The 14,506-nt window shown below is 52.3% G+C and overlaps 1 protein-coding gene and 2 long non-coding RNA genes across 3 annotated transcripts; 2 read left to right on the top strand and 1 right to left on the bottom strand.

Moving 5' to 3' along the window:
- The first annotated feature begins 512 nt into the window (after positions 1-512).
- On the top strand, positions 513-973 carry LOC117189646. Its single transcript, XR_004473493.1, has 2 exons — positions 513-650; positions 721-973. It is a non-coding gene; the product is annotated as an uncharacterized LOC117189646 (long non-coding RNA).
- On the bottom strand, positions 870-1,982 carry LOC117189655. The gene is made up of 2 exons (XR_004473502.1): positions 1,846-1,982; positions 870-1,783 (listed from the first exon to the last, which is right to left on the bottom strand). It is a non-coding gene; the product is annotated as an uncharacterized LOC117189655 (long non-coding RNA).
- Positions 1,983-2,761: 779 nt separating this feature from the next.
- LOC117189636 (rho GTPase-activating protein 19-like) lies at positions 2,762-4,395 on the top strand. Its single transcript, XM_033394755.1, has 5 exons — positions 2,762-2,917; positions 2,984-3,204; positions 3,267-4,067; positions 4,139-4,239; positions 4,312-4,395. The coding sequence occupies exons 1-4, from the start codon at positions 2,781-2,783 to the stop codon at positions 4,180-4,182; spliced, it is 1,203 nt and encodes a 400-aa protein (XP_033250646.1). The 5' UTR covers positions 2,762-2,780; the 3' UTR covers positions 4,183-4,239; positions 4,312-4,395.
- The last annotated feature ends 10,111 nt before the right edge of the window (positions 4,396-14,506 follow it).

Here is a 14,506-nt window from a genome sequence, read left to right as displayed (position 1 = left end):
AACGCAGATGCGCGAGAACAGTGCACACCGAAGAAGCGATAACGAAAAGCAGACTGGGCAAAAAACAATAACAAATTGCCTGCACGAGTCCGATGTGTTACGTTGCAATATTGAATTTATATTAAACACTTGTTTACAAACAAAACACTGGTGGTTAACAAAAAGTAGAATGAAATTAAAGAGATGCGATAATAAATCAAAACAAACAGTCGCTAGAAGCGACTTCATGTACGTTAATCCTGTGATTGACACATAAGGCCTGCCAGACCATTAGTTTCATGCTATAATGTTAATGTTAATGTAATGCTCATGTCAATGTAATGTTAATGTTAACAGCCCGCCAATTTTAAAATCGCATTATTGTTGTAAGTTAAGCTTAAATGTAAATTGCCATGTCCTAGGTAATAAGAAAAGCTGGAAATAAACTCCGTCAGTAGCAAAACTGGCGGGCGAGTGTGCGCAACGTAGGCGTGCACTTGCATCAAAATTACCTCGAAAAAAATGTGTAGATCGTGCCGCCACGGCAGCGGCAAACAACAGCAATTACACGGACACTGCACTGGCGCAGCTGTACGCGCACATTCAGAGCCTTCCGGAGTCTTCCAAGAAGCGTCGCCTCATCAAGCAGTTTAACAAGCAAAACGGACAAGGTAGCACATTGTCTCCACTCCGTTGCGTTCCTTTGGGACACAGCTCATTGATTCCACTCGCTCCTTTCAGGCACACCGCTGCAGGTCATCGCGAGGAGCTCCAGCGTGCCATAAGGGAGCATCACGAGAAGCATGATGCCAAAATGATGCGCGCCATGGAGGAGGCAGAGCGTAAGAAGTAGAAATCCATATGGATCACTGCACCCAGCCGTTTCGTTGTATAACACCATTTCGATCATCCTGCAGCTATGCCATAAATGCGGCTAAACTGAAACTGTAAACACTTTTGTATGCGACGTAATAAAGACTTGAATGTACCCAAAGCACTAATCCATTCTGAGGATATGATGAGTGGAAATTATCTGTAAATTATCGTCGAACCATGGCTTGTGTGTATGTGCAGTGCCATACTTGAAACAAAATAGAATGTTATCTAGGGAAAAACACCTCTATTGCATTAACACAAAACAAGGAACCGGGTGCAAAGCGGATTCTCCCCAGTGGAACACTTGAAATGTTCAACCCATATCAAACGATAGACGATTATCAGCAGGCCAGCCGCTCCACTTCGCTGCCACCTGGTTGAATGTGTCCACTGCCCGTTCGATGCTCCTCCATACGCGTATACAAATTCAAATCCAAACGATCAACATCAATGAGGACGCCACTTTCCTGATAACTTGACCGCCATGTGACCGTTGGAATAGGAATTTTGTCACAGTTTAGAAACCTACCTACATGTGTTTTCGGCGTGATGAGTACGATGATGTGTGTTAAGAGCCAGATTAGATGCTCTCCAGGCGATTTACGCCCATTCAATTATTTTGGTAGGTAATGCTATTATCTACTTTCACACGATGCAATAAATAGAAAAATGCCCCGGAAATGAAGCCTTACGCCGAAAATGAAATACTCTTGTAAGTGGAATTCCACATAGATATATTGGATTTCTAGAATTGGAAGTATCCTGCATGCATGTGCTCCTAAAGTCAGATGACCAATAAATCTGTATCTTTCAAAATGGATGTTGGGCTCCCCACGCAACATACCCAACCATCTATGGTACTTATGTATGAGCGTATAGTGATATTAAAGCACGATCCAGTACAAATTATAGTTCTGGCTGATGTTTCCTATAGCAGATATATAATTTTGCGGTGATCCGATACTGATTCAATCTGTGTGTAATAAATACCATTTTCGTAGCGTAGCAAGATGAAATATAAAGTGCCTAAGTTCCACGCAAAAGTATAATCAGTAGATTGTTATAGAGGCACTTGATTGTTCTTATAACAATAGGCGGGGTGTGTGTATTAGGGGTGGGTGGAGGTGGCGGTGGCATATCAGCAGTCATTTAATTAGCTGTTTCAGATTCCGATTGCTTTTTGGGGACTTTTGCTTACGTTAAAGCGCGCTTTCCACACCTCTGCCTCCGCCGCCGTTCTAAAGGGAAACTGTAGAATCTGATTTACGACTCTCTCCAACTTCAAGTATTTCCCCCTCTGCCAGCGTGCCAGTTGTACGCCAGCGTCGACGCTTTGGTTATCTCATGCAGGGCAATTTGTCAAGCCAAATAACGGTCTGCGTGTCAGTTTCAGTTCCATTTTTTGCATCACGGAGAACAGAACAGAACACAACATGTCCAAGGGATCGGTCCTACCACAGTATATAGCCGGTTTATCGGCTAGCTTTGGCGCCATGTGTATGGGCGCCTCAATCGGCTGGTCCGAAATTTGTAATTTCGAGTTCTTTAAGAGATTTACTAACTAATTTCAGCTGTAAATAAAGAAGCATTAGTGTACAGCTTATAATTCTTTAACATTGACATGGCGTTTTCGCACAAAATGTTCTTTGGACGCCAGTGACAGCTCTGCCAGTTCAATATTTCAATTTTTGCAGCGCGTCTCGCCCAATTTTCCGCAATTAAATTCCACCAGCAAAGCTATCAACAAATATGCTGTCAGGCCACAAACCTTCTATATTGTACTTTTAGAAAAGTAATATTTGTTAAAGTGAGCGTGTGAGTGCTGGGATTCGAATCTACGGAAGTCCTTTTCGTTTGTGCTGTGCTGTTGTTGTTTTGTTGCTTTGGCTACTGCTGTCGCCCTGTATACGCCCTTGCGTATAACAATGGACATGGAATACGCCAACATCAATGAATTTAATGACCGCGACCTAGCGACACGCATGCGCAACAGCAATTATGAAAAATACAAGTCTCTGGTGCGCATGCACCTCTCCTTCGAGCTGGAACTAAACACCGACGAGTAAGTTGCCACGAGCGACGCTGCCATCCCATCGAAATATAGTGCTTACCGATTTATGGGTTGCAGGTTCGACATGCCGTGCCATGAAATCGTCTACGAAGATAAGGGCAAGATAAAGAAGTGGAATCGCCTCTCCAAGAAGAATCGCGGGCCTGCCACAGGCTGCACGGCTGGGGCAGGCAGTAAGTCGGCGGGCAACAGTCCCACTGAAACGCTGCAGCAACAAATTGATGCAGGCTTTCTGATGCAACTGGAGGAGCTCAAAGAGTTTCTTATGCTGGAGAAGAGTAAGTGACAGGGAAAGTCCGGAAAATTGAATTATTCTAAATGCGGAAATGCTATTCTGCAGATCTCTCCCAGGAGGGACTATTTCGCAAGACAGGAGCCGTTTCCAGGCAGAACGAACTACGAATGCACATACAGCACGACCAGCCCTTGGATTTGGAACTGACAGGATTCTCGGCTCACGACTGTGCCACTGTTTTTAAGAGCTTTCTGGCCGAGCTGCCAGAGCCTTTGCTTACAGACGCCCACTATCGAGCACATCTTCAGATAGCGCCGCTTAGCCAGGCATTAATGGGGGGTCAGGTGGCGGCTACCGCAGAGCGCCAACAACATCTCAACTCGGTGCAGCTGCTCCTTCTCCTGCTCCCCGAAGAGCATCGCGAGTTACTGCAGCACATTATTAAAATGCTCCATTCGGTGGCAGCGCGTGAGGAGAGCAACAAGATGTCCGCGGAGAATTTGGCCATCTTGTTTACACCGCACCTGATTTGCCCCAGGCAAATGCCGCCTGAGGCGCTCCACTATACGGCGAAGAAGATGTCCAGCATTGTGTCCTACATGATTCAGCAGGGTCTGGAAATCTTCGAAGTTCCCGGAAAGCAAGCCACCGATATTCGGGCGTACTTTCTTGAGCGCAAACGCAAAAAAACCATGTCACCGGAGCAAACCCTTGAAGAATCCATCTCGGACGACTCGACGGTCAACACGGTGTACACTTTTGTAGATCGTGCCGCCACGGCAGCGGCAAACAACAGCAATTACACGGACACTGCACTGGCGCAGCTGTACGCGCACATTCAGAGCCTTCCGGAGTCCTCCAAGAAGCGTCGCCTCATCAAGCAGTTTAACAAGCAAAACGGACAAGGTAGCACATTGTCTCCACTCCGTTGCGTTCCTTTTTAGACACAGCTCATTGATTCCTCTCGCTCCTTTCAGGCACACCGCTGCAGGTCATCGCGAGGAGCTCCAGCGTGCCATAAGGGAGCATCACGAGAAGCATGATGCCAAAATGATGCGCGCCATGGAGGAGGCAGAGCGTAAGTAGAAATCCATATGGATCACTGCACCCAGCCGTTTCGTTATATAACACCATTTCGATCATCCTGCAGCTATGCCATAAATGCGGCTAAACTGAAACTGTAAACACTTTTGTATGCGACGTAATAAAGACTTGAATGTACCCAAAGCACTAATCCATTCTGAGGATATGATGAGTGGAAATTATCTGTAAATTATCGTCGAACCATGGCTTGTGTGTATGTGCAGTGCCATACTTGAAACAAAATAGAATGTTATCTAGGGAAAAACACCTCAAAGCGGATTCTCCCCAGTGGAACACTTGAAATGTTCAACCCATATCAAACGATAGACGATTATCAGCAGGCCAGCCGCTCCACTTCGCTGCCACCTGGTTGAATGTGTCCACTGCCCGTTCGATGCTCCTCCACACGCGTATACAAATTCAAATCCAAACGATCAACATCAATGAGGACGCCACTTTCGTGATAACTTGACCGCCATGTGACCGTTGGAATAGGAATTTTGTCACAGTTTAGAAACCTACCTACATGTGTTGTAACGGACCTGCTTCTTGGTTCGCTTGAGTTTGCTGGGCTCGCTCAGCGGGCGGCCGATTCGTCGCAACGTATTTTTATTGCTGCCCCCAACGACAAATGATAAGACCTTCCTTCTCTTTAATCGAATTTCTCTTTATTCGTACTTATATTAGGACTTAGGGCTAGATGCTACAATTCAGCTTATCTATGGATCTCCACCACGCGTGGGCTCTCGTCGGGTGTGGAAGCGTTGAGGCTATTGATTGGGGCAGTTTGACCTCCGCTATTGCTTTGGCCCGCCACGCAAATCCGCCATCTACGTCTCGCACTCCCCTCTTAGCTTCCGCCGGCAACTGTGGATCACCTCTTAACTTAGACTCACTCTGGGGGCAGGCGGGGCCTGTCTTCCTGTTGCTATTCACTTCACTGCACTTCTTCGAACCGTACCGGGTATTACTCTTAGGTTTCGGCGGGGGTTCAACGTGCGCGCGCGATCACTTCTCCACGGAAAAAGAACCCCGCTTCGTTGCCGCAGCCTCCTTTTATAGCCCCTTGACGGGCCCCGGCTCGGCGTTGGTAGTTTTCCATCGCCGTCTCCTGGTTTCCACGGCCTTCGTAACGGGGCCTGGCCGGTGGCGTGATCCCATGCCCATATTTGGTCATGCGTCGGATCGCTGCCGGCCCGATCCCGCCGTCTCCTCTGCCTCTCGCGTTTCTCTCGCTCCGAGAGCGGGACACTTCTCCTCTCGGGGCCCTTGTCCTCTTCGCCGCACCCGGATATCCGTGGGTATCTGGGCTGACCTTCGCCTTATCCAGCCGGCCATCAGCCTTTATCCGACCGTCCCACCGCCTTTATCCGGCTATGCCTTGGTCGAATTCGGCCTGTGGGAACCGCGGTTCCTCACACCCCCCTCTTTCTTCCCGCAGCGGAATACTCCCGTTTTCCGCGACCTTGCGACGGAGTGTGCTTTCCCCATTCAAACGGTCCCATTTTACGCGCGCTCCTTACGGCATCTGGGATCACGGGCGCCCTCTGGCGCCTTTGCTCGGGCGGCGCTGCCAGCCCTTGCAATTTTCTGGCTGGGGCCGACTCCCCGCCTATCGATAAGGTGTAGGGTCGTTTAGGCGATCCACTCGATATCTCTCCCCAGTAAGTATTCGACTTTTCTCTTTTTCGTCTTCTCTTTATTCATTTTCTTCCCGCGTGTTTCGCCCTTGTTTTTTTTTCTTTTTTTTTTCCCCTTTTGCTCTTTTTTTCCTTTACCCTTTTTTTTTCCCCTTACTTTTGTTCACGGAACACCTCCGTGCGTGTGGCCGACATCGCAATGCGGTACCGGGTACCCCGCTCGCTCACCAGCTTCTTCACCCTCCTACCCACGAGGCGAATCTGGGTCTGCGCGCGGACCACCGCCGCCGGCCACTCCTCCCGCAAGATCGCCGTCCAGTGGACCGTGGCTGCCGGTGCCGAGCTCTGCCGTTGCAGGGCCGGTCGCTTCGGTCCTGCACAGGGCTCCGGGCAGGAGGCCTGCCGCTTCAGAGCCGGGCGCTCGGCCGCCGTCGACCTCTCCGGTGCGGGCCACACCCACGGTCCGCGCTCCCACGCCTCGAGTTCCACCTCCGTCGGTGCTGTCGAAGCCGTCGCTGCTGCCTCGGCCGTTGCTGTCTGAGCCGCCGTCGCCGTTTCCGCGGCCCGCGTCTCTGCCGCTGCCTCGGCCGTCGCTGTCGGGGCTGCGTCGTCGTTTCCGCGGTCTGCGTCCCGGCTGCCGTCGTCGCCGCCTCTGCCGTTCGCGTCGCCGCCTCCGCTGTCGCCGTGTCTGCCGCTGCTTCGGCCGTCGCCGTCTGGACCGCCGTCGCCGTCTGGGCCGCCGTCGCCATTTCCGCGGCCTGCGTCTCTGCTGTCACCTTCGCCGCTTCTGCAGTCCGCGTCGCTGCCTCCGCCGTCGCCATTGCTGCCGCTGAGGTCGTGGGGGCGGGTCCGGGGTCCCTCCTCCGCGGGTCCCTGTTGTTGCTGCCGCGTGGACTCTCCTCCCACACCCGGGAGCCGGCCTCTGGCTGGGCTTCGCTCGGGCGGGCCCCGAGGCCCACGTGATGTGCAGGGTTTGGTGGTGCCACACCATCCCCTGGCGCACGGCGGTCCGCACCTCCTGCGATACATACGGTCCCATTACGGCCGCCTCCGGTCCCCTCCACTGTGGTTGCTGCTGCCCCTGCTCCTGCCCCTGCTGCTGGTGATGCGGCTGCTGGTGCTGCTGGTGCTGCTCCTCCTCGGCCTGCGGCTGCCGCCTCTCGGGGCCCTCGTCATCCTCGGCCGGTGGCGTAGGTTGCCACAGCTCGCCCTCCTCCTCCTCGGCCTGCTGCAGCCGCCTCTGCCACTCGGCCTCGGGGTTCGTAGCCTGTTTGCTCGTGGCCTGGGGCGGCGTTCCCTCGGTCTCCGCCTCGTCGATCCGGGGCTGCATCGGCGGCAGCACCACCCGGAATGGTAAGGGTGGCGGCGCCTCGTCGCTCTCTTGGCCGTGCTCCTCCGTACTGGCGGCTCTTTCCGCCTGTCGCCGCCGCGCCTCCATCCGCTCGTGCCTCCGCCGCCTGATCGCCCGTGCCCTCTCCAGCACTTGGTGCATCCGGCGCTTCTCCTCCGGCGTCGCCTCCTGAAACCTCCGCCTCACCGCCTCGATTTTGTCGCGCAGGGTCAGCGGCCTTCCATTCCTCGTCTCCGGCTCCGACCCTTGCTGCCGTCTCCATCTGGCCTTCTCCTGAGCGGTTGGCGCGCTCGGGCCGTCGGTGCATATGACCTCGTCGTCGCCCTCCTCGGCGCCCTCATCCGATGACACCGTCGGCGACACCGAGTCGTGCCCCGATGGCGCCGGTGACACCAACGGCGAGGCCAGCAGTTGAAGGAACTGGGAGCAATCGCACCAATCCTCCTCGTCGCTACGCGAGAGCAGAGACGCCCGTCGCTGACGAGAAGTACCGGCGCGATAGCCCCCTTCTCCCACGATCGCCTGTTGCTCCTCCAGGAAGGCCCTAATATCCTCCATCTGGAGGATGGAAATAAACTCCGTCAGTAGCAAATCTGGCGGGCGAGTGTGCGCAACTTGGTCGTGCACTCGCATTAAATTACATTACAAAAAAAAACAAAAACAACCAAACAACTCACACAAGCATCATAGAGAGCGACGCTTGCGCTCTCTCAGCATCCGAACCCTCGGCGCAAAAACAAAACGAAGGCGCGTCACTTCAAGCCCCAAAGCGTTTGCCGCCAAACATGCACACACGCACTTATGACAAAAAGAGAGATGCTTGCTCTCTCCCGCCGAAACAAAACACAAACACGAACAGCAAACCAAACGACGCTACCCTGACCTACGCAATACCAAAACAAAAACAAACACATTGACTTATGCCGAAACTAAAAACGGCATACAGCAAAACAATGACCAGCAACAGCAACAACGTTTGACGACAGCTAAAAGCACCAACACTAGCAGAAGCAGAAAATGCTTGCTGCCTACTTTGACTCAGGCGGACGAGCATAATGCACTGACAAGGCCTAATACCAGAATAAAGCTGGTAAAAGAATGGCTAAACGAAGATGCGCGGCGATCGAAACGGATTCAGATAATGACGACTTTACCTGCCTGACACTGGACACGCCTATGTTTAAGAGCCAATTTGCCAAAAGACTGCATCATGAGACCCGACAGATAGAGTCAGAGCAAGAGACGCCGACGATTGGTCAAATATGCACACCGCCAAATAAACAGTGTGAGGTCCAACAACATAGGGAGCCACAAAGGATGGAGTCTGAACGTCAACAGATGGAGACGGACAACCATCAGCCGCTACATCAGCCAGCCATTAATGTAAATTTAACGCCCGTCCAACCGCCAATACGTAGTACCAAGGTCCCTACACTCTTCCTGCCCCTGGTTCCTGCAATTGTACCCCTCATAAATAAATTGACCATCAATCCAAATGTGGGGAAATTTACGACGAAATCCATGGCCAACAGTGGACTCAGAGTCCAGTGCGATGACATGGCAACATACAACGTCATACAGAACGCCCTTGCTGAAGATAGCACCCAACTCCATACACACCAGCCGCGCAGCGACAGGGGCTACCGTGTAATAGTGCGGCATTTACACCACACTACGCCAAGCAGCTGGATTACTGAGGAGCTGGAACGGCTGGGATTTACTGCCCGGTTTATCCGAGGATTAAAGCACCGTTTTAATGGGAGGCCTCTAAACATATTTGAGGTTGAAATTCAGCCCAAGGCGGATGGCGGCCATGAGGCAATACTTGCCATTAAACAACTGGCCAACCAATGCGTCTCGGTAGTGAGACAACCAATGCGTCTCGGTAGTGAGACAAGCCAAGCCACGCGACCCAGCTCAGTGCCATCGGTGCCAGGAGTTTGGCCACACAAAAAACTATTGCAGACGGCAATTCAAGTGCATGAAATGCGCAGGAGATCACCCCTCAACAGCATGCAGGAAACCCAGGCAGGAGGATCCTAAATGCGCCAATTGTAGCGGCAAGCACGTGAGCTGCTACAAGGGATGTGCCGCCTACAAAAAGGCTCGTAGCCAGCTAAGGGCAAACCGGCTCATCGGTGAGCAGCAGAGGCAGCAGTATCAACAGCAACGCCAGCAGCCACAGCAGCCAACTGGCCAACAACGTCCACAAACTCGAAGCCGAGTCGCCAATCCCAGCAACAACAACAGCAGACAGCAAACACAGGCACCAGAGGCAATGGCAGGCCTTCCTACAGCAGGGTGTTGCGGTCTGGGAATGCTGAGCAGCTGCAGCAGCCACGCGCGGCAGAACGGCAACAGCCGAAGAGCAGTCGTCGTCCTTCCCAGCAACAGCAGCCCCATATCCACGCCCCCAAGCAGCAGCAATCATCTCAAAAGAAGCGGCCACAACACCAACAGCAACAGCAGCATTCAAGCGGCAGACAGGGGGCCAAACCAGCAGCACCAACACCAGCTGCAGCAGCAACGCCCAACACCCGCAGGCCCTTGTATAGCCGAGGTGCGCAAGCCAATCCGGCCGAAAACCATTTGTCCAAGATCCAGCAGAAGCTAAGGGATGAGCAGCAGCAGCAACAAAAACAAAAACAGCAGCAGCGCGGACACAATTTGGGTCGGCAGCACCAGCAGCAGCACCAGCATCGCGGCCATCATTCCCAGCCACAGGCCAAGGGGCGCCAATGCCAGCGCGATCAACGGGTGCAGCCAACTCCTAAACGTTTCCAGACACCGAGAAATCCCCAGCATCAGCAGCAGCCAGCCATCCAATGCGATGGCAAGTGTGTGGAAATCTTAAAAGAGTACGCCGTTAAAATTGAAAACTTAGAGAAAAGACTGCAAGAACTTACCACATTAATTTAAAAACCTGACGGAAGCAAAGGGCAGTGGCTCAGCAGTGGCCAATCCTCCAACACAGACACCAGCAGCAGCACCAACACCTACAAGACCCGCCGCCAATACACAACCTGACGCCGCAGCCGTATCGGAGGACTCTGATATGGACTGCGAAGCACTCAGCGACGATGGCGACGACCTGTGGACGGACGACGATTCATTTGACGACGAGATAGCGGAGATCATAGACGCCTACGATAGCTACTACTTTGCCGTCTTTTGATGAGCCCAAAAGTCGGTCCTGAGGCAGCCACTAAAAACAGATGGAAACCATTAACTCACATAACCACGAAAAATGAAAAATGACCAATACGTACTCACCTGACACGCCATCGGCAGAGCTGCCCCACCAGCAGATGCCACGACAAATAGACCAAACCTTTGCTGCTAATTTGACGACATTCTTGGAATATATTGACGACTCTCCTGATAATTCACCGCACAGGTCCAGAGCAGCCACTGAAATAAAACAAAATGACGTAAATTCGCATACCAACAAAATATGGACAAAACACCAAAATAATCACACGTACCTGCCACGCCTCCGACAGATCTGCCCCTTCAGCAGCTGCCCCGTCATCAACACCACACATCTGATGCCAATTGGACGACATTTTAGGATTTATTGACGACGCTCCTGACAATCCACGGCACAGGTCCAGAGCAGGTCCAACCAAAAATGACGTCAATACTCACATCAACACGAAATGGTCCAAATACACACAAAACATACGTACCTGCCACGCCTCCGATAGAGCTGCCTCTCCAGCAGTTGCCACACCAAATTCACCATCCAATTCCTGCCAAATGGGGGAAATTTGAAGGCCCTATCGCCGTCGCCAACATCCAGTCCACAGGCTGCCGCTAGAAGGAGAAAAACATCAATACACACATCAACACAAAATGGTCCAAGCTCACACAAAACATACGTACCTGCCACGCCTCCGATAGAGATGCCTCTCCAGCAGGTGCCACGTCAATTTCGCCATCCAATTCCTGCCAAATGGGCGAAGTTTGAAGGCCCTATCGTCGTCGTCATCAACATCCAGGCTGCCGCTAAAAGAAGATCAGCCTCTCCAGTACCTGCCTCGCCAACAACCGCAACATTGTGTTGCAAGTTGGGCCCAATTTGGACGCCCCTCCGATTACGCTGCCGTCAACCGATGGCCGTGACGTCACGCCATCATCATCACAAAACAGCAGCGGCAATCCAACGACGAGGCCAGCCAATTCAGACGACAATGGCCAGCGCGCCATCTCCATCTACATCGACAGTGCATCCTGGGTGGCCGGACCAGCAGCCACTCGGATGCAGCAAATCCGCACTCATTTGCGGCCATTTCCACTGGTCAACGCACCCTGATTGGCCGGACCAGTGCCAATCCCCAGATCTCCAGGTAGAAGCAACGTGGGCGGCCGGACCAGAGTCGCTCGCCAAACACCATCACCATTCACGCCAACTCCTGGATCCTGGCTCGTAGCCAGCTAAGGGCAAACCGGCTCATCGGTGAGCAGCAGAGGCAGCAGTATCAACAGCAACGCCAGCAGCCACAGCAGCCAACTGACCAACAACGTCCACAAACTCGAAGCCGAGTCGCCAATCCCAGCAACAACAACAGCAGACAGCAAACACAGGCACCAGAGGCAATGGCAGGCCTTCCTACAGCAGGGTGTTGCGGTCTGGGAATGCTGAGCAGCTGCAGCAGCCACGCGCGGCAGAACGGCAACAGCCGAAGAGCAGTCGTCGTCCTTCCCAGCAACAGCAGCCCCATATCCACGCCCCCAAGCAGCAGCAATCATCTCAAAAGAAGCGGCCACAACACCAACAGCAACAGCAGCATTCAAGCGGCAGACAGGGGGCCAAACCAGCAGCACCAACACCAGCTGCAGCAGCAACGCCCAACACCCGCAGGCCCTTGTATAGCCGAGGTGCGCAAGCCAATCCGGCCGAAAACCATTTGTCCAAGATCCAGCAGAAGCTAAGGGATGAGCAGCAGCAGCAACAAAAACAAAAACAGCAGCAGCGCGGACACAATTTGGGTCGGCAGCACCAGCAGCAGCACCAGCATCGCGGCCATCATTCCCAGCCACAGGCCAAGGGGCGCCAATGCCAGCGCGATCAACGGGTGCAGCCAACTCCTAAACGTTTCCAGACACCGAGAAATCCCCAGCATCAGCAGCAGCCAGCCATCCAATGCGATGGCAAGTGTGTGGAAATCTTAAAAGAGTACGCCGTTAAAATTGAAAACTTAGAGAAAAGACTGCAAGAACTTACCACATTAATTTAAAAACCTGACGGAAGCAAAGGGCAGTGGCTCAGCAGTGGCCAATCCTCCAACACAGACACCAGCAGCAGCACCAACACCTACAAGACCCGCCGCCAATACACAACCTGACGCCGCAGCCGTATCGGAGGACTCTGATATGGACTGCGAAGCACTCAGCGACGATGGCGACGACCTGTGGACGGACGACGATTCATTTGACGACGAGATAGCGGAGATCATAGACGCCTACGATAGCTACTACTCTGACGTCTTTTGATGAGCCCAAAAGTCGGTCCTGAGGCAGACACTAAAAACAGATGGAAACCATTAACTCACATAACCACGAAAAATGAAAAATGACCAATACGTACTCACCTGACACGCCATCGGCAGAGCTGCCCCACCAGCAGATGCCACGACAAATAGACCAAACCTTTGCTGCTAATTTGACGACATTCTTGGAATATATTGACGACTCTCCTGATAATTCACCGCACAGGTCCAGAGCAGCCACTGAAATAAAACAAAATGACGTAAATTCGCATACCAACAAAATATGGACAAAACACCAAAATAATCACACGTACCTGCCACGCCTCCGACAGATCTGCCCCTTCAGCAGCTGCCCCGTCATCAACACCACACATCTGATGCCAATTGGACGACATTTTAGGATTTATTGACGACGCTCCTGACAATCCACGGCACAGGTCCAGAGCAGGTCCAACCAAAAATGACGTCAATACTCACATCAACACGAAATGGTCCAAATACACACAAAACATACGTACCTGCCACGCCTCCGATAGAGCTGCCTCTCCAGCAGTTGCCACACCAAATTCACCATCCAATTCCTGCCAAATGGGGGAAATTTGAAGGCCCTATCGCCGTCGCCAACATCCAGTCCACAGGCTGCCGCTAGAAGGAGAAAAACATCAATACACACATCAACACAAAATGGTCCAAGCTCACACAAAACATACGTACCTGCCACGCCTCCGATAGAGATGCCTCTCCAGCAGGTGCCACGTCAATTTCGCCATCCAATTCCTGCCAAATGGGCGAAGTTTGAAGGCCCTATCGTCGTCGTCATCAACATCCAGGCTGCCGCTAAAAGAAGATCAGCCTCTCCAGTACCTGCCTCGCCACCAACCGCAACATTGTGTTGCAAGTTGGGCCCAATTTGGACGCCCCTCCGATTACGCTGCCGTCAACCGATGGCCGTGACGTCACGCCATCATCATCACAAAACAGCAGCGGCAATCCAACGACGAGGCCAGCCAATTCAGACGACAATGGCCAGCGCGCCATCTCCATCTACATCGACAGTGCATCCTGGGTGGCCGGACCAGCAGCCACTCGGATGCAGCAAATCCGCACTCATTTGCGGCCATTTCCACTGGTCAACGCACCCTGATTGGCCGGACCAGTGCCAATCCCCAGATCTCCAGGTAGAAGCAACGTGGGCGGCCGGACCAGAGTCGCTCGCCAAACACCATCACCATTCACGCCAACTCCTGGATCCTGCCTCTGCCAATTCTGATGCCGCAGATGCGTGATCTGCTGCATCACACACACGTGCACATATAGCGCTGAGGTGGATGCGCCCTGTGCCATCAACAGTGCTCCAGACGACGACGATGATCCTCCAGTACCTGAAATAGAAAATAAATAGAATTAAATTAGTCTATAAATGTCATTAATGTTGCAATTTTGTTCAATACTCATCTCTTTGTGACCACCTTCGTATAAATGCACGCAAATTGTTGCGAATGTCAAAATAGGGCTGCCAGACTGATAGAATGTAAACATGTCTCTAGATGTTAATGTTAATGTAATGTTAATGTCAATTGCCCGCAAAAATTCAAAAGAACATTATTGTTGTGAGTCAAGCTTAAATGTAAATTGCCAATGTAAGGGTAATAAGAAAAGCTGGAAATAAACTCCGTCAGTAGCAAAACTGGCGGGCGAGTGTGCGCAACGTAGGCGTGCACTTGCATCAAAATTACCTCGAAAAAAAAGTGACTTGTGTTTGTTATTTGTGGAACTGTA

The sequence above is a fragment of the Drosophila miranda genome, assembly GCF_003369915.1.
Source record: "Drosophila miranda strain MSH22 chromosome Y unlocalized genomic scaffold, D.miranda_PacBio2.1 Contig_Y1_pilon, whole genome shotgun sequence".
NCBI classification, from domain to species: domain Eukaryota; kingdom Metazoa; phylum Arthropoda; class Insecta; order Diptera; family Drosophilidae; genus Drosophila; species Drosophila miranda.
Note: the sequence above shows the minus strand (reverse complement) of the source record. Positions and strands in the feature narration are given on the sequence as shown.